Source organism: Ipomoea nil, unplaced genomic scaffold (genome assembly GCF_001879475.1).
Source record: "Ipomoea nil cultivar Tokyo-kokei standard unplaced genomic scaffold, Asagao_1.1 scaffold0875, whole genome shotgun sequence".
Lineage (NCBI taxonomy): Eukaryota > Viridiplantae > Streptophyta > Magnoliopsida > Solanales > Convolvulaceae > Ipomoea > Ipomoea nil.
Window position 1 is genome coordinate 811,932 of NW_017617303.1, and position 19,305 is coordinate 831,236.

The 19,305-nt window shown below is 35.7% G+C and overlaps 1 protein-coding gene and 1 long non-coding RNA gene across 6 annotated transcripts; both read right to left on the reverse strand.

Moving 5' to 3' along the window:
* Window positions 1–113: 113 nt before the first annotated feature.
* LOC109179015 lies at window positions 114–15,299 on the reverse strand. The gene is made up of 3 exons (XR_002053807.1): window positions 15,289–15,299; window positions 12,633–12,637; window positions 114–198 (listed from the first exon to the last, which is right to left on the reverse strand). It is a non-coding gene; the product is annotated as an uncharacterized LOC109179015 (long non-coding RNA).
* Window positions 802–4,514, reverse strand: LOC109179014 (matrix metalloproteinase-2-like). Of its 5 annotated transcripts, none has more exons than XM_019328582.1 (2): window positions 2,731–4,514; window positions 802–819 (listed from the first exon to the last, which is right to left on the reverse strand). In XM_019328582.1, exon 1 carries the CDS (start codon window positions 4,051–4,053, stop codon window positions 2,740–2,742), a length of 1,314 nt encoding a protein of 437 aa, XP_019184127.1. In that variant the 5' UTR covers window positions 4,054–4,514; the 3' UTR covers window positions 802–819; window positions 2,731–2,739. The 5 variants fall into 5 exon arrangements, with proteins under 5 accessions (XP_019184127.1, XP_019184125.1, XP_019184126.1 ...); XM_019328580.1 differs by lacking the exon at window positions 802–819 and adding an exon at window positions 863–1,102; XM_019328581.1 differs by lacking the exon at window positions 802–819 and adding an exon at window positions 2,171–2,254.
* Window positions 15,300–19,305: the final 4,006 nt, after the last annotated feature.

Consider the following 19,305-nt stretch of genomic DNA (forward strand, 5'->3'; position numbering starts at 1 on the left):
AAAGGTTGAATCCTTCATTGCGAGTAAAAGGTAGATCACCTTTGCAAGAACATCCTAGTTGAATTGAAACCTCAGTTTCAGAATTGGAGCTCTTGAAGTTGAAAAGACAAATCCTATAATCTCTTTCAATTTTCTCCAAATGCACCTTGGTTTCACCAACCCCTTTCTCCAAATCCACCGAGCAATCGGACTCCATCGCTGACGACTTGCCAGGAGTCCACAATCTCCGCTATCTCAAACTCCGATGCATAGGTAAAGCTGCAACCATCATCGGTAGAGTCATTACCCGTGGAATAGAATTGGGAATAACACGACCCTTTGTCGACGTCAGATGCCCTCCACCTCTGACTCCTCACTGGTGGCGCTGCCAGAGGAGCGCCGGCAATGTTCGCCACATTCCTAGTGCCCTTATTTCAAATACTATGTTGGACTTGAAAGTTGAAAGGACGAGTATACCCCTAATTTGGATAGAGAGTTAACGTAAAATGTAACAGATGACTACTTTAGATAAAATTTTAATTGTTTAGGGACTAAATCGATAAAAAATTAAACATGAACTTTTACGTGTAAATTGCAATAGTCAAGGGACCCTAGCTACTTTGTATAATTTTAAAATATATTTATTATATTGTGTGAGCTCTAAAGTTTCTAATATTTCTTTCGTAAGCTTATTCCTTTAATCCTTTCGAGCAAAATAATTTCTTAATTCTAGCATTGAAATGATTTTCGAAACTGTAACCAACTAAAAGAATTCTTATTAAAAAAAAGTATATGTACATGGAGGGTCATTTCACAGATCAAATAAGCTGGATCCATTTCCTGTACAAGTAACAAATGGAAGTTTGGAGATTACAAGTATATGTATACGAGGGCACATAATATTTCCTTGTGAAAAAAGATCAGTTGCAAATATTAGCAAGTCTCTCTCATCTTTGGAGCATCAAATACCAAAGCATTAGCAATTCAAAAGAATGAAAAACATATTACAAAATCATTAATTTACTTCAAATTAACAAACACATCTCCTTTCTGCTTTCACTCATTTTGAATCTCTCGTCATCGGTGCATAGCGTTCCGTAAACTGCCAAGGCTATATGAAATTCTGCAGAATCAGTCAAAGAAACCCAGAAAGCAAACTCGTTTTCAGGTTATAGAAAATCACTATACAAGGTAAATAGGTAAAAAGAAATGAACTCTAAGCTTTAGTTACCGTTCTATGGCTCACTCCAAACATACACATTAGTACAATCAAATTCAAAGAAAGCATAAATTCAAGATACACAGTTGTTCTTTTCTAGGCTTTTAGCGTGTCTTTGTTTTGGGGCATTTTACATCATCTGCTTACCAGATTTATGTGTTAATCTTAACAACATTTTATAATTTTGAAAATGGATCTATTTTCAGCCTTAGTAGAAGGTTTTAAGTTATTATAGCTGCCCAAACATAAAACATATCCAAAATAGAACACCAAGGTCAGGTGCGGACAGTGCTTCCCGTGCAGCATCACTCACCATTAGGTATGCATAAATGCACCACAAAGTGTTCGGAAATGCACCATTAGGTGTGGTGCATTTTTGTGTGTGTGTGGTGCATTTTGTGTTGCATTGGTACATTTCATTGAGGCGCATTTCCGAACACTGTGTGGTGCATTTATGCATACTTGATGGTGAATCCGCACCGGCCGCATGTGAAGCACTGTCCGCATTTGAACTAGTATCTAAAACACCAACACACCAAGCGGTGGATTTAAGGACGGTTAAGTCATGAACACATCAATCAAACTAACTGCAGCTAAAACATGGCATCATCATTACAAAGAAATAGTTATGAGGACATGAAGTAATAATAAGACTACACACATTACATGACATAATCATCGGAGTATTTTACAAGAAAAAATAAAAAATAAATAAATCACATTCAACAAGGTGAATCAAGATAATGCCAATTGATTTGACTTAGCTAGCAAATCATGATGAAAAGGTTTTCCAAGGGATTGTTGAGCATATACGGAGTAATAATATATAAACAAACATAAATGTGCAGTCCAACTATCAGTTTAGAGACGGAGACACAGAGCACATCCTTTCATTTAGTATTAGAGCCAACCCCATGCAAGAGGACGGCCCACATAATATATAAACATAAATGTGTAGTCCAACTATCACCTTAAACTTTTAGTTGAGATGGAGCACATGCTTCAATTGGGATAAAAAGGAACTTACCCGAGCCACCCATATCAGAATTGAAATTGCTGTTGAATGGATTAGAAAATTAATTAAATAGTTGGCAATGTTAAAGATACACTGCATAATACACAAAGTATCTACTCCTCATAAAGCAAAAATAAATAAATCTCTCAAAATGTATAGGTCAGTTTAGACAATCAATATTTGATTTGTGTCTGCATAATCCAATTCCTTAATCAAGATGGTCTTAATTGCTCATAATTTACTTAGTACTTAAGGTATACTTTCTATAAACAATGGCAATGGAGGAAGAGCATAGAAGATATATAAAAAAAAAAAAAAAAAAAAAAAAAAAATCTATAAACAAGGAATATGACATTATGTTGATAAACATTGCCAATTTCATTTCGCAGATTGAATCCCTATGTACTGTGAGTACTCAATAAAAAGCAGGAAGGACTTACAGAAAAGAGCAGGTAAGTACATTAAATAGATTTTCACGTAATACATAGTGACAAGAATCTTGTGAGAAATAAATGACCTTTGCTTTTCATCCATCGACGATGAAGTGATCTTCTTGATTGTCTCCCTCGACCCTTGCATCACCGTGCACCATAGTGTTAACGTGGTGCAAATTCTGCATCATTTGTGAAAGATAGTGACTGCTAGCTCCAGTATGATCAGAAAGCGTAGTTGGATGCCCGGTCCATTGGGAAAGAATACCGAGCAGCTGACTAGTAAGATTCTGCTGTTCATGAAGAATCCTGGTCTGAATCTGGGTCATTTCTGCTCTGTGGTGATTTATCATTTCGTCGATCCTCTTCTTCGAGTCCGATCTCCTCCTATTCGTTCTTTCCTCCCGTTCTCTCTCGAATATCAACTCTTCCTCTCTTCTTCGTCTTTCTCGTTCCTCGCTCTCTTTCTCCATCGCTTCCCATTCTTGAAGCCTCTGTCTCCGCAGCTTCTCGATCGCTCTCTCCCTCTCCTGCCTCTCTCGTTCCTTTTCTTCCCATTTCCGTTCACGTTCTTGCTCCATTTCCATACGAAGATGCTCTCTTCTCTGCCTCTCCCGCTCTCTCTCAACCTCACGCTGCTCAAATCGAGTCTCCATATCCCTTAACTGAGATAACTGGCTGGCAAGAAAACCCCATGCCTTCTTCTCTAGCCCCTTCAATACCTTCCTTTTCTTCCGGATATCGAACCCCGTTGGCTCGATATCTTCATAAACAAAACCATCCTCCCCATCCTCTTTCAAAGGGTTGTTACTCTTATTACTACCATTATAGTTCTCCTCGCCTTCTTCTCCATCGTAATCAAACCCTAATCCCATAGCCCCATTCTCAACCCCATCAATACCCCCTCCTCCAAAATCACCATCCCCGGAATGACTCAAATGCCCAAATTGCACGAGCTCTATCCCGTGACCACTCCCATCAAACCCCCCACTATTCTCATTCCTATCCCCCACAACCGCCATCGATTCACCGCCGTTATACACAAGCACCACATCCCCAAACACCTCCTTGTACCTAAGGAAATTTGACCAATGCGTGAGCCCCTCCACCCAATCAAACTCCTCCACACCACCATCCCCTTCTTTCTTAATCTTCTGCTTTACGAGCGAATACTGGTGCCTCATGTTCTGCACTTTAGTCGACACATCCTTCCAAGTCCACTGCCATGGAAATGCAATGGGATCACTCAAATTGTGCACATTGTTCACATGTAAGGCAATGGGTTTATACTTCTTCTCCCTAGTTTTCATTTTAGCTAAAGTCCCATCACAGACCATCTCACCATACTTGTCAATCAGCGTTTTCTCCTCGGCCTCAGTCCATTTCTTTCTTCTTGGCTGCGGCATCATCAACTATACCCACCGCCCAACCCCCAAATGTCCAACCACTAAATCAGCAACTTCTCCACTTGATTAAAAGCCCAAATTTCACATAAACACCTCAATTTCAACAAAACCCAAAATTCCAATTCTTTATATAACACATAAATTCAGAATCTTGACCTCCATGAGATAGTATTAACAGGTAATAAGCAACTATATGTTCTGTACTTGCATGGGTATGGATACAGAAATCAAGAAAAAATAGGAAGAACTGACCTTTGAAGCAAGGAATTCGGATGACTAGGTTTGATTATGGTGTTGCGATGGGGACGAAGAGATCCGGGGAAGATTTTCTAGGGAAAATGGTGGAAAGTAGAGAGAAATTCGAGGAGAAAGTTTAGGGACTTGAAGGAGATTTTCTTGATTCTCTCGGGACAGAGATGGAAAATGTTAGACAAAACTCAGAGGTCAGCAATAATGGGGTTGTTTTACACTGATAAGTTTTTTTTTTTTTTTTTTTTTTTCTTCTACAATTCTATAAGAGTTAATAATATTAAGCCCCGGAACAAAAAAAAATGTAGGTAGTATTATTTTTTAAAATGAATGGTTCATATTATTGTAATTTTATATATTTTTTTAATAATTTTTCTTATTTACCCTCTATTATATTATTTTCTTCCCTTAAATAACCTAAACTCCGTTAGTATAAACTTTAGTAACGGAATATTCTGTTAACTATTTATTATTTTTAACTTACTCATTAATTTCTATAAGAAAGGTCTTAGGTGGTGTATTCAATCTACAAAAGTTTGGAGGTATTCAATTCAAACTTTTAGAGAGTCTTTAAAAGCCAGCCGGTATTCAATCAAGATTTTTAAAGAGTCTTTAAAATTCGTATGGTATTCGATTACGATTTTTAAAGAGTCTTTAAAAGTCATGTTGTATTCAAAAAGTTATGAACTTTTGTAGACTTTTTATTTTTAAGACTTTTGTAGATTTTTCCTTCTCAACTATAAATAGTTAAAAGAGTTAATACCCAAAATAGTCCCTCGACTATGTCGTAATTACCAATTTGGTCCTCGACTATCATTCTTACCCAATTAAGTCCTCAACTATATAATTTTTACCCAATTTAGTCCTTTGTCAATTTGACTGTTTGTTGACTGTCAAAAGTGAAAATAAAGTTGTAATTTTACAAGTTTTCTCCTTCCTCCTCATTTAGCAACGCCAACCCATGTAGCAATAAGCTCCGGTTGGGTTCTAAACCTGTCAGTATCGAAGTAGTGGTTATGTATCGGATAGCCCATGAATTTGATTTCCAACGATTTTTTGACGATCGAAATATGATCGGAGTGTATTGCTGCATGGTTTGGCGCTGCTAAATGGAGAGGAAGGAGAAATCTTGTAAAATTATAATTTTATCCCGACTTTTGACAGTCAACAAACAGTCAAATTAATACAGAGGACTAAATTGGGTAAGAATTGTATAGTTGAGGACTTAATTGAGTAAAAGTTACATAGTTGAGGACTTAATTAGGTAAGAATGGTAGTTGAGGACCAAATTGATAATTATGACATAGTCGATGGACCATTTTGGGTATTAACTCTAGTTAAAATCCAACCATAAACTCCAAGATTTTAAAATTTTCTTTCTAACAACTTTGAATGTTTTTCTCTCCCTATTTAGGGAGGTGTAGTCAATCATGACTTTTGTAGAGTTTTAAAGACTTTTAAAATGATAGATTTTAATAAACTTTGATTAACTTTCATAGAGTCGTTCAAAACTTTTTAAAACTTTATAAAACTCTATAAAAGTCTATATAAAAAACATTCATAGACTTTTATCAACTTTTTATTTTAAAAAGTATACAAAAGTCATTGAAATTCTAAATTGAATACATCCTTACAAACTTTCAATGATTTTGATTCTTATCATTTACAATTTTCTTACAAAATTCTCCATGACAAATTACTTGGCAATAATCTTAATATTTGGCTCACCGCATAAACATAGGTAACAAAAAAAAAATGAAAAATCATATTTTAAAATAAGCCCTAATTTCACTTCACCCATTTTCTCTATTGTTCTTTACATGTTTCTTCTGCCCTAATCTTCTTATTCTTATTTTTTCAGTTCATCGATGATGTTGTTGCTTCTTCTTCTTATTTTGCATTCTTTGGAGATGACATATTCTTGTTGGAGTGGTTCACCATTATCATCTCCCTCAAAACCGAGACCAAATTTACAGTATGAGTCATCATTATATTGTCGTTGTGGATTAAAAATTTAAAATCACCACTATGTGTATCACGAGATAATGGACAATAATTTTCTGAGTGTCAACGGTGGAATTTACATGTATTGTATACATTTTTAGATTTTAAAATGTTATGGTTTGAATTATTGTTTTAAATTTATTTTTCGGTTTTCAACAACAATTTGTGTTTAAAAATTTATGATTTTTTTTTTTTGTATGCTTGTATTGTCTTGAAAGGTGGATGTGAATTTTTTTTATCTGGAAAAGTATGTTATGGAATGAGGACAACGTTGAATCTGATTCAAGTGAGATTGAATTAGAGTTGAAAAATATGAAGTCAAAAATTATAGAAGAAATTCGACAATTGCGATGTGATGTTGAGAAGGGTTTTCAAGCTGAAGTTGAAAGGGAAAAAAAAAACATTTTTGTAATTGTTGGAGGAATAGTTGTGTTTGTAAGTTTGCAACAAAGGGCAAAACCATATGGATCTATGATAACTTTGTTGTAATTTAATAATATATTGATTTACCAAGACTATGTGGTCTAATGGTACCCGGGTTGGACTTTCATTTGGAATGTTGTGAGTTCAAGCCTCAATGTGTTTCAGTAGGAGCTAGTAACATTCAAAAAGAAAAAAGAAAAAAAATAATATATTGATTTAGTTTATGTTTGTTCCCATATGTGTATGTATCTAGTTAAGCTATCTATTGAGTTTTGAATAAAATTTGTTTTTGTTACCACATGGATCTTGTAGTTTAAACTTATCTTAGTTCATTATCTAAAAAGTAATGTACACAAAGAAAGTGTCATCAAGTTCATTATTTGTCTTAGTTCATTATCCAACAAGTAACATACATTGATTGGAGTAATATACAATTAGTAAACTTGAAGTAGATTTGAGTTTGCAAATAGCATGAAAAATCATATACAATCCACCAAAATATATTACAATCCATTGTCAGAGTCATCAAAACATAAGATTACAAAACACCAAGTTATAGGCTTGCCAAACAACAACTCAACGACAAAAATATGCCAAAATCATAATTCAACATATAAGTTCAATTCCAAAAACTCAACAAGTCAACAACAAAAATATGCCAAAACCATAATTCAACATATAACTAAGTTTCTAATAGTAAAATGCGCCATAAACAAACTACAAGTTCCTGCTTTCAAAGAAAAAAAAAAACTACAAGTTCCTACATCTAAATGTTATCATTTGCTTTATTAGTTCAATGATGCTTGATTATTTGAGTTTGATCAAGGGTGAATGACCGGTTCTCGTGATTGACCAATCTACAACAAAACAAAGTAGCATAAGCAATTAATATAATAACAATTTCAACTACAATGAGAACAACGTAGTAGTTGTACCACTTGCATTCTTATTAGGACATCTTGTTTTATAATGACTTAGGTTCTTACGAAGAGAACAACTTAACACGTCTATTTCCCCTTCTTTAATACCCTTGTCTTTTCAGAGGTAGAGGTAGTGGTACACGTAGTTGAAGTGCACTTGTTACGACGAGATGGACCTTCACTTGCCTCACATGTTTTTTTTCTCTTTAGTCTCCTAGTCTTTTTTTTTTTTTTGGGTATTGGGACAAGTATCTCCTAACATTATGTCTTTGGCCATAATAGCTCTCCATTCATTGGTTGAAGTGCATGTGTGTAGGTTCATAGATAAGCCTCTTTTTAATAACATGAGTCAATGTACTCTTTGAGGTTCCCTTCCAATATCGAAGATGACACATATTACATGTAGTGATGTAGACATGGTATACTAGAAATATCTCATGCCCAGCATGTACCGCTTCTACTTGCAAGTTTGACTTTGAATTGTTACCCCTCTTTATTGATTTCATAATCATCATCTCCATTGAAATCAACCTATTATGTATTTCAACACAAATTTCAGCATATATACTATAGAATATGCAGTACGGATTATATTTCAACACAAATTGCAGAATATATATTACATATTATATTCAACATAAATCTTAGCATATATACTACATAATATACACTACAGATCATAATTCAACGCAAATTTCATCATATATACTACATATTATATTCAACGCAGATTATATGCATCACATATTATATTCAGCACAGATTAATTTTAGTCCATACTGCTAATCTGACACACAAACTGTTAAATTGAAATTCAACTTACCTTCCACCCCTTTATAACAGTTATTATTGTAAATACATAAATTCACTAATCTAAGTACATAGATTTATTACGCTTGGTATCATTTGTATGTATCTAACTTTTTGTATATAATTTCAATAATATTTTTATATACAACATGGTGGACATGGTATGATATAATTTGCTAATGTTTGATCAAATAATAATAATAACAACAACAACAATAATAATTAGCAATGTTAGAGCATCTCCAACCTAATTTACACCAAAACATAAAAAATCTTCACCAAATGTCACATCAAAAAAAAAAAATATTTTCAGCATATTTTCACACCAAATTTTATTCATTTCCAACGCGTTACACCAAATGTTATTTTACACTAAATAATTTGGTTTCTCATAATTTAAAACTTTATTAATTTGAATTTAATTAGTTTAATATAAAATATAATTTGTGATGCAAGTAATAATTACCATTAATATCATCATGTCAATACCACATATCACCATACTCAGTGCTAACAATGTTTTTGAAAATTAATTTAGCATCTTTGTCATCAAACATGGTCCAAATCAGTGTAGTTTTCCATCCTTGGGTACTAGAATCCATTAAATCAACTACTAACATATTATCCAGACCTGGGCACAGGCAGGGTTGGGACCATAGGGTATTCATCATCTAGAAGCCATGTGTGTCTCCAAATATAGGTGGAAGAACCATTGCCAATTCTACGCTTACAACCATTATATTCTTAATGATGTCCTGACTAGCCATAATATTCCTCCAGACGTAACTTGGGTTGGGGCCAAGCTTGGCATCCATATAGGTATCCTTAGGAAAATATCTTGCCCGAAATACTCGTGTCACCAAAGAGTCTGGCCTAGTAAGCAACCTCCAGCCTTGTTTTGCCAATAAAGCTAAATTAAAATCATGCAAGCTCTTGAAACCCATACTTACACACTTCTTGGGGTGACACATTTTGTCCCAGGATAGCCAATGAACTCTCATGTTATTACCTCTACTGCTCCACCAAAACTTATTCATTAGGCACTCCAGAGATTCACAAAAAAAGTAGTGGGAAGCAGAAAAGTACTCATAGAATAAGTTGGCATAGTTTGAGCCACAGTTTTAAGGAGGATCTCCTTACTTGCTCTAGAAAGCAAATTCTTACACCAGGAACCAAATCTTAGTCTCAGCTTGTGCTCAATATAGGCAAAAGCCTGCTTCCTATTTCGACCAATGACAAATGGGAGACCCAAGTACTTACCAAAATCCTCATTTCAGTAACATTCAGTGCATCCGCCACCTCTGCTCTCTCCTCCCCTCTCGTGTTCCGACCGAAGGAAATTCCATATTTGTGAAAATTCACCTCCTGTCCAGAAAATGTCTCATAAACTTTCAGGCACCTCTTGATTTATGTGGCCTCTTGTAAATTTGCTTTAAAAAACAAAAGACTATCACCAGCAAACAAATAAATGGGAGACAATAGGAGTCCCCTACCACCCTACATCCATGAATATATCCCTTAGTTTAAGCCTCTTGGAGCAAAAGTGGGAGCCTTTCAGCACAAATGATAAATAAGTAAGGCGAGAGGGGATCCCCCTGCCTCGCGTAGGAGAAATAACCTCAGTAGGACAACCATTAACCAAAACCTAAAACTTATACTTAACTGTGGTCACACACAACATAATCAGTTCCACCCACCTAACATCAAAGCCAAGTCAAAGCAACATAGTTTTCATGAATAACCATTCCATACAATCATAAGCCTTAACCATATCCAATTTTAGTGCAACCCACCCAGCCTTACCAATCTGTTTCCTTCTCAGATAGTGCCCTACCTCAGAGGCAATTAGGAAATTATTAGTAATTAATCTCCCTGGAGGAAGGCACTCTGGGATTTAGAGATTATGTTTTCAAAGAGTGGTTTCATACGATTAGCAATCATCTTAGCTATAACTTTGTAAACAACATTACACATAGCAATTGGCCTTAAATTAGAAACAACCTCAAGGGACTATTTCTTAGGGACGATATTAGCATCATTTAGATTTTTAGGAAAAGAAGTCTTACCAATATATTCCAGCACAAAGGAAGTAACATCTCCTCCTACTAGGTCCCAAAAATATTGATAAAAGTCTGGGTTCATACCATATGGGCCCGGGGACTTATATGCACCCATGGAGAAGAGGGTTGCCTTAACTTCACCAAGTTTAAAGGGGTGTAGTAACTCCGCATTTCGTTCCTGAGTAACACAAGCCTGCAAAGACTCAATACAAAAAGTACCTGGGTTACCAGCAGAAGTGAAGATCCTCTCAAAATACTCAGTCACCAAAGGACGTAGTCCACTCCCTCCACCCATTCCCCATTATCACACTTCAGTCTCAAGATCACGTTTTTCTTCCTACGACCAGAAGCATACTTGTGGAAATACTTAGTGTTGCGATCCGCACCTCTCAACTAATGATGTTTGGCACATTATTTCCAAAAAGCCTCTTCATTGGAAAGCGGGTGACCTACTTGGCATTCCAAATCACGGAACTTGGATAGTGATCCTGCATCAAATCTACCTTTGAGTGTGCCCATCTCTCGATTCAGTGTCTCTATTCTTCTCCCAAAATCATGGAATAAGTGCCCTCCCCACCGTTTCAACTGCCTACCACAATGTCTCAATCTATCTTGCAAGGCATAGCCAGAGGATTGTTGTTTTATGCATTGATAACATCTTTCAAATGGTATAATTTGTTTTTTTTTTTAAACCAACATAACACTTGATTAATTAAAGAATAAGATGGAAATACAATCAGGGGAATAGACTCCCAGAAACTAGGACCTAACTAACTACATGCTAGCTTTGCAAGAATGTGTGCAGATTGGTCCGCTGACTTTCTAATGAAAATATAGAACAAGAATCAATGGGATTAACCAGTTCTCTGCATATGCTTAACACAACACCCAAATATGATTGTGATACAACCTTTCCAATTGTAGGGCATCGGCCGGGTTAGCCGAGTTCAACGCCTGCTCGATTCGAGACGTGGCGCTATGACTTATTATGGAGAGATGTGGTTAAAGGGTTAATGTCCACCTACTTATCACCAATTGGTTTTAAGTAGAATATGACAACCAGGTACCATAGAATTCTGTGGTTAAGCGTGCTTGACTTTAAGCTATCCAATCCCAGGAGGGGGGTGATGGGCGCGTAGGCTAAGAACTGATCGAATTGATGGCGATGCGAAAGCTATCCAATCCCAAGAGGGGGGTGATGGGCGCGTAGGCTAAGGACCGAGTCAGGCATGCTGTGCAACTAGGCTTGGTGTTCAAACGTTGCGGCAGGTGCTGGGAGGAGGATTGTCTCGATTCGAGACGTGGCGCTATGACTTACTATAGAGAGATGTGGTTAAATGGTTAATGTCCACCTACTTATCACCAATTGGTTTTAAGTATAATATGGAAACCAGGTACCATAGAACTCTATGGTTAAGCATGCTTGACTTCCGGCAATCCCGGGACCCCCTAGAAAGTAAGCATAGTGCAGTGCTGAGATCCAACACCAACCAATTGAACTACCGTTGGCAGTCATATTCGATTTGGATGTTGCACATGGCCTTGCTTTTGATCCAGGATAGAGCCACGCAACAAGCCATTGCTTCAGTTAGTCGGGCATTGGTGATGCAATCTAACTAACCATTTTTTGTTTCAAGAAATACTCATTCATCGTTAACAACGCAAATCCCAAACGCTACTTTTCTGATCGTGGGATCAGCCGCTGCATCCACCTTACATTTAAACTTAATGTCGTCATCTTGGTCTATCGATGCAGGTAATGTAAACGTCATTCTCCTTTTGCGTTCTACTCTTGTTCACCAAGCATCTAAATCTCTTCTAGCTTTCACTACAATCGCATGAGGAGTTGGCAAAATTTGTTCAAACACACATTTGTTTCTGGCCATCCAAATCATGTGCAGTACCTTTACCAACTCACGCAAATCACAAGTATTCCATTCCCATCCTACAACAGTTTTTGCACCTAAATGATGAAAAAGATATGGGGACAATATGTCTCTCTGTCTAAGGCCCCTTGTAAGAGACACAGTTCCAACCACTTCCTCATTAACCATCACATTATACCTGACCGTGGTCACGCACATCATAATTAGTTTTACCCACCCTAAGCCAAAACCCAACCTCTCCAACATTCCCTTAAGAAACTGTCATTCCATCATATCATAAGCTTTAGCCATGTCGAGTTTCAAAGCAACACATCACATAACACCTAACTGTTTCCTCCTCAAATAATGCCCTACCTCAGCCGCCACCAAATTAAAATATTGTTTGTGATAAGTCTATTAGGCACAAAAGCACTTTGCGTTTCTAAGGTTATTTCACCCAGGAATTTCTACGAGTTGCTAACATTTTTGCCATGATCTTGCAAAAGACATTACAATGGGTTATTGGTATTAAATCGGACACCCTTTCCGGGGTTTGCTTTTTAGGAATCAATACGATATTGACATTTATCACTGTAAAAAATAATAGTAAACTATTACGTGTTTAGAATGTCGTTCCGCTGAGGATTGGGGTTTATGACACGTATTTTCATGACAATCAACTCACTATAGCCAGGACTTAAGATCATTGAGAATCAAAGCAATCAACTCATAGTAAATCATAATGATAACAAGGATAAAATAACTAAAGCAAAGAGTTAATCATCATGAATATAAATAGAGAAATTGATCAAGGATAACCACCTCCTAAGTGCACAAACAATCCAATAAGATTGGGGAGAAACACATATTTCAAGAGGTCACCAACAATGCGCGTTAGAGTTCTAGATCTTTCGATCTTAGAACTAGAGCAAAGAATTGTCCCACTTTTGTGACATTACCAATTCCAAACTGTAAGCTCATAGGCATTCTTGGGTCCCAAATCCCCAACCCTTGAAGGTGAGATTGGGTTGTGAAGGAGGCTCGAGTTCCTCACCCAACTGTCATTGGTGTGATTTACTCTCCAAAAACAAGTCAATCCTTGTGCACATCAAGAATCAGCTAGATTCAAACACAAACTTATTCACAAGATTGAACCCTATACTTGGGTATTTCTCTCCTTTATGCAAGATCTACATATTAGCACTTATGAATGGGATAAATCCCTAATCCAACCCCAACTCAGACTACTCACATTCATAAACAATAACAAGTAAAAAACACATGAATATTAAGAACATTACAGAGGAAATAAAAGAAAGAGTAAATAAAAGCTTTTATATGAATATGCAAGGTTGAGGTTAAATTCGAATTCAATCAGTGATTAAAAGCTTGGAAATGTGTGTTGACATGTAATCTAAGCTAATCTAGCCCTAAAAGATGAAAGGAAATAAAGGAAGATCCGCTGAAACTATCTAGGGTTCGCCTCATTACAAAATACAGTAGAAAACGCGTTTAAATAGTGTTTAGGATACGCATAGTAGCACGATTGTGCCTAATTCGGCCCCAAAAAAAAGTGCTCACTACCTCAAATTGGCACAACCATACATTAGGTTGTGCCAAATTCCTTCAGAAATGGCTTTGCCTTGGCACCACCAGGGGCATGGTCGTGCCTCTGGCCATGGCTGTTCTCCTGGCGTGCTCCCTGTTCTTTGTTTGATGCTCTAATACTCCAATCCTTCTTGAACAGGTTCTTTTTACTCCAAAATTGACCAAAAATGCCTCTAAATGCTTCCTTCTTTATTATTATTTTTTTGTGTGTGAATAAATGTGCCTAAGAACATAAATCACACAAATAAGTCTCAGACTCTCAGTACACACATGATTTTGGATATTTTATGCTCATAATGGGTCAAAGTATGGGGTAAAATATAGTATAAAATAAACGTCATCATGCATCATTCAAACCTATAGGGAATTTTTTATCATCAAGACATTTCATGATAAACACTGTAACGTCCTACCCAATCCCCCCCCCCCCCCCCCAACTTTAGTAAAACCCTGGAGTCATCTCATCATGTCCTAGCGACTTATCTCTACACATAGAGAACAATGCCTCCATCACTTTACCTCCTATGAGCGGTCGCCTTAGTTCCTCATTGTTATTGTTTGAGACCCGAGAGTTGATCAGGTCAAACATAGTCCCCCTAATTGCTAGCTCAATTCGTCATAAAAATTTTCTCAAAATATACAATCACTACCAGTTTCATACTATTCCCCTCAACCAGTTTCATGTCTCATCTCTCAGCCTACTTAGCAAATCTTTCATCTTCATTCCAGACGTGTACTGATGGAAGAAACACGTATTGGAATCCCCTTCCCTAAGCCAATGTTACTTGGCTCTTTGTCTCCAGTATGTATCTTCCTAGTTATCTATGGCCTGCAACTCCCATCTAGCCAATTAGGGGGTGTTTGGTTGGGAGGAAGGAGTTAGGAAGGAAATGAATTGCAATTCGGTGGAAAAATAATAAGGTAGGAATAATGTAGGAATTGAAATTACATTGTTTTGTAGAGAGAAATAGAATTATTGGGAATGAGAAGGAAAAAGCGGTATAAAGACTAAAATATCCTTGTGTAATAATAATAATAATAATAATAATAATAATAATAATAATAATAATAATAATAATAATAATAACAATCAACAAGGATATTTTTGTCATTTCTCCCATTTTTTTCTTTCGCACAAGCATTGAATTGCAATTCAACAAGCGGGAATTGTACCAACCAAATATTGTAATTGAGGTCTTCATTGAATTACAATTCAATTACAACTAAATTACATCCAACCAAACGCCTTGTTAAAGATTATCCCCAAAGAAGCCTCATCAGTTCGGCCCCTAATTTTACGAAGCTCCCCGTTGATATCTCTCCTCCTCCCAAACTTATGAAATCTATCATCCACTGACCTAGCCAACCTCAAGCCACAGTGCTCAAGCCTACGCTGCAACTCCAACCCACTTATTTCCTCTCACACCTCTCACACATTTCCTCTACACCCATCATTCAACAACCAAGCATTCTCAAATATGAACGATTGTCTTCTCCCCTCTCATTACAGGCTCATAAATGTCTAGAAACAGAGTCAAGTGATCTGAATTGCGGGTCTCAATGTTGAAAACCCTAGCCACCTAATGTTGTTACACCACTCCTCATCGGCCAAGACCATATCAAGTCGTTCCTCAACCCAATTCAATGTCCTTCCCCTTTCCCACGTAAATAGATAGCCCACCGTAGGTAAATGCTCAAGCCCACACTCCTCTACCGCTTCCCTGAACCCCGTAGCAAAGCTTTAGGATGATCTCGGGACCCCCTATTATTATACTGATATGCTTGGTCACTAAAGTATTAAAAAATATAGAAATATAGAAACATATAAAAACAAAATAAAGATACAAGTCAAGCACCTTGTGTTCAGATGTCATGTAGTGACTCTCCCAAACGGAAGGTTATGAGATTGCGATGTTGACTCTTTGGACTTCAATAGGTTGAGAAAGTTCATCAGCACTGTTTACTTTTTGGGCTGCTTCAATAGGTTAAGAAAGTTCATCCCCATTTTTTCATTGATGAATAGTACTACCCTATATTTGACCCAACAGTATTCATCAATGCTAAAATATATGCTTATTTACAGTTGGTTGGAGCTCTTTTGCGCCAAAATCTTACTATATAAAATAGCCACAGGCCTAGGGAACAACAATGGCAAAATCTCCCGCTCAATCAAAACGCAGACGTTTAGCAAGGTACAAATACATAGTAGTACTGATGATATATGGAAGGTTGGATACGCAATACATAGTACCACTTATTACACATCTAGGAAGCTGTACACTTTATTTGTCATTTCCAATGCAAAATTCATAGCTACCTGCAAAGTGATCAAATAAATCAAATAAAAAAAAAGGTCCTGAACAGCAATATTAAATACAAATATATTGAAACCAAGCATAATACCACTTATTACTCGTCTGTCATTTCCAATAAAAAAGTGGTTGACTGATAGCAACCTGCAATATAAATAGCCTCACATAGAATATCACTTATTACTCATCCACATAGAATACCATCACATAGAATACCAGCATATTAATCGGGAAGTAAGCAAGTTAAGAGATAATGAAGAAGTTAACGAGTTCTACCGTAATTGGCAAAAAAAGGAAACAACAATCACAGGACACATGTATGTTCACAGTTTCGATTTCTATACAGTTCAAGTATATTATGAGCATTTTTCCAAAAAATAAAAAAGTATATTATGAGCATGTTTGGTTAGTAAATTTTCAAAACAATTAAAATTTTACTTACACTGACATTACTAATGTGAAAACCACCGAGAACAGACCTATTGTAGAGTATTCACCAAAACTAAAGTTGAAGAACAAGCAGTATGTGAAACTATAATAGACAAAATCATGTAGGACATGTAAGTTTATACAACTGTAATCTCACTATTATGAATCTAGAATGAAGAACGGGCCTCAATTTGATTACAATTTGCAAAGCATCATAATAAATAATATGAATTGAAGAACATATCAGATGATAACCTAGATATAGATCTAGGAGGTAATCTGAATTAAACCTGTGCATTGACTTATCTGGCCGAGGTAGTTCATTTGTCGTTGTTTGAAACTATGAAATTTTTGCATCGCCTTCGCCGATCTGTTCCAAAGAAAGAAGTGGGTTCGTTCGTACTGAAGAATCTGGCGAAAAGCTTAAGAATCTACCTCATCTTGATTATAAATTCAAAGATATTGTTCCCAAAAACCAATCGTAGACAACAGATTGCCCATGCACTGAGGTTGAAGTTTCTAAAACTTCAGCCTGAGAACTATGATTTGAGAACCAAGAACCTGCCACCATCAATTTGAGTGGAGCTTGCAAAGTACAATACTCAGATTGAAAGTGAGAGGAAGAAATTTTAAGCTTAGATGTTCTTCTCTCGCATGGAGTGAAATGGAGATTTCTACATAACATTAGCCCAGAATTAGGAAAGTATAATATACGTCAATGCAAGAACATATCTAGAATTAGTTCTAAATATCTCCTTGCTTTTATATATATATATATATATATATATATATATATATATATATATATATATATATATATATATATATATATATGTATGTATGTATGTATGTATATAATATAAAGTAAAATTAGTTCTGTAATTTATGCTTATTGGGGCCACAACTATGTCGCTTGATCACAAGACCTTTGACAATATTATTATTATTATTATTAAGTTATCTATTGTTTAATGCCATGAATGAGATTTGTTATTAGTAAATTAGGAGATAATCTTATTGAAGCATAAATTATATCAGGAAATAATGTGGGTACTTAAGTTTTGATCCGAGATAGATGAAAGGGAATAAATAGTATAGAAATGGAATAAGTAGTATAAAGTCCAAAATGTCTATTTTATTGTCAGACATTAATTTTAGGTTAAAAAAGGAATGGATAATCCCAAGAATTAAAATCTGAGGGGGGACATGAGATTTTAATTCCATGAAAATGGGGAATTGCAATTCCTTTCAACCAAACAAGAAAAATTTGTCGCCTTTGAAATTTGGTGGGAATTGAGTGGGAAGGAAATTTAAATTCCCTTAAACTAAACGCCTTGAGGGTCTTAAAGTTATTATTTTAGTATTTACATAATTTATTTATATTTAAAATTTAATAAGACTAAGAATTTTTAATATCATAACATAACAACAAATTTATAATTTTTAATCCGTGTATCGCACGGGTACAATATATTAATGTATATTAATATATGTACATGTATATATGGAACGGACATTAGCAGGAGAATGACACATTTTTATTTTTTTTAATACATCCCGAGTATATTAATGTATATATGGAAAAGAAAATTTTATTTAATGTAAGTTATATTGGTTATGCATTGTACATTATTATTGTAACACTGAATGATGTATATTATTCTCTTTGGTTACGCAGAGGTTGTTTTTCAAAATGATTTGTTACTTCCATGTATTGGTGACCTGATTCAGACAATTGTTGATAACATTTTCCCGGATTTTATGAATGCTAGGTGTGACCCCAACTATATGCAAAGTCGTGCGATTCTAACACCAACTCTAGAGGTTGTGAAGAACTCAATAAATGAGTATATGAGTGCCTTGCATACAGCTGAGAGTAAAACATATTTCAGTTGTGACACTGTGTGTAAGGTAGATTCAGACAACGGTATACTTGGAGATGTGCACACTCCAGAATTTCTTAATGGGTTGCGATGTTCGGGGATTCCAAATCATGCATTAACATTGAAAGTTGGATCACCTGTAATGTTGTTGCGAAATATAGATCACTCTTTGGGCTTATGCAATGGTACAACGTTGGTCATCACAAGATTGTCCGAGCATGTGATTGAAGCCAAAATAATGACTGGTGACAATGCTGGTAGTTCGGTTTTGATACCTATAATGTCTATGGCTCCATCAGAAACAAGATTGTCTTTCAAATTCCAACGGAAACAATTTCCATTGATGTTGTCATATGCAATGACAATAAATAAAAGTCAAGGTCAAACACTCACTCATGTTGGGTTGCTACTAAAGAAACCAGTGTTTGTACATGGCCAATTGTATGTTACTGCGTCTAGGGTTAGCAATCCTATGAGTTTAAAAATTATAATTTGTAATGATCTTAATAATAGTTGTACTTCTACTACTAATGTCGTTTATCATGAAGTTTTTAACAATTTGTAAACATAATTACAATTTTCGAACTTATTACTATTATTATGTCATGTATATTTTATTATTATCATATATACAATCCATTTTTGTTTATTACAATAACACTGTAAATTAAAATTTTATTTGTAGACCGTGC

Coding starts and splice junctions, on each gene's coding strand:
- LOC109179014 (XM_019328582.1), bottom strand. CDS start 4,053: ATGATGCCGCAGCCAAGAAGAAAGAAATGGACTGAGGCCGAGGAGAAA.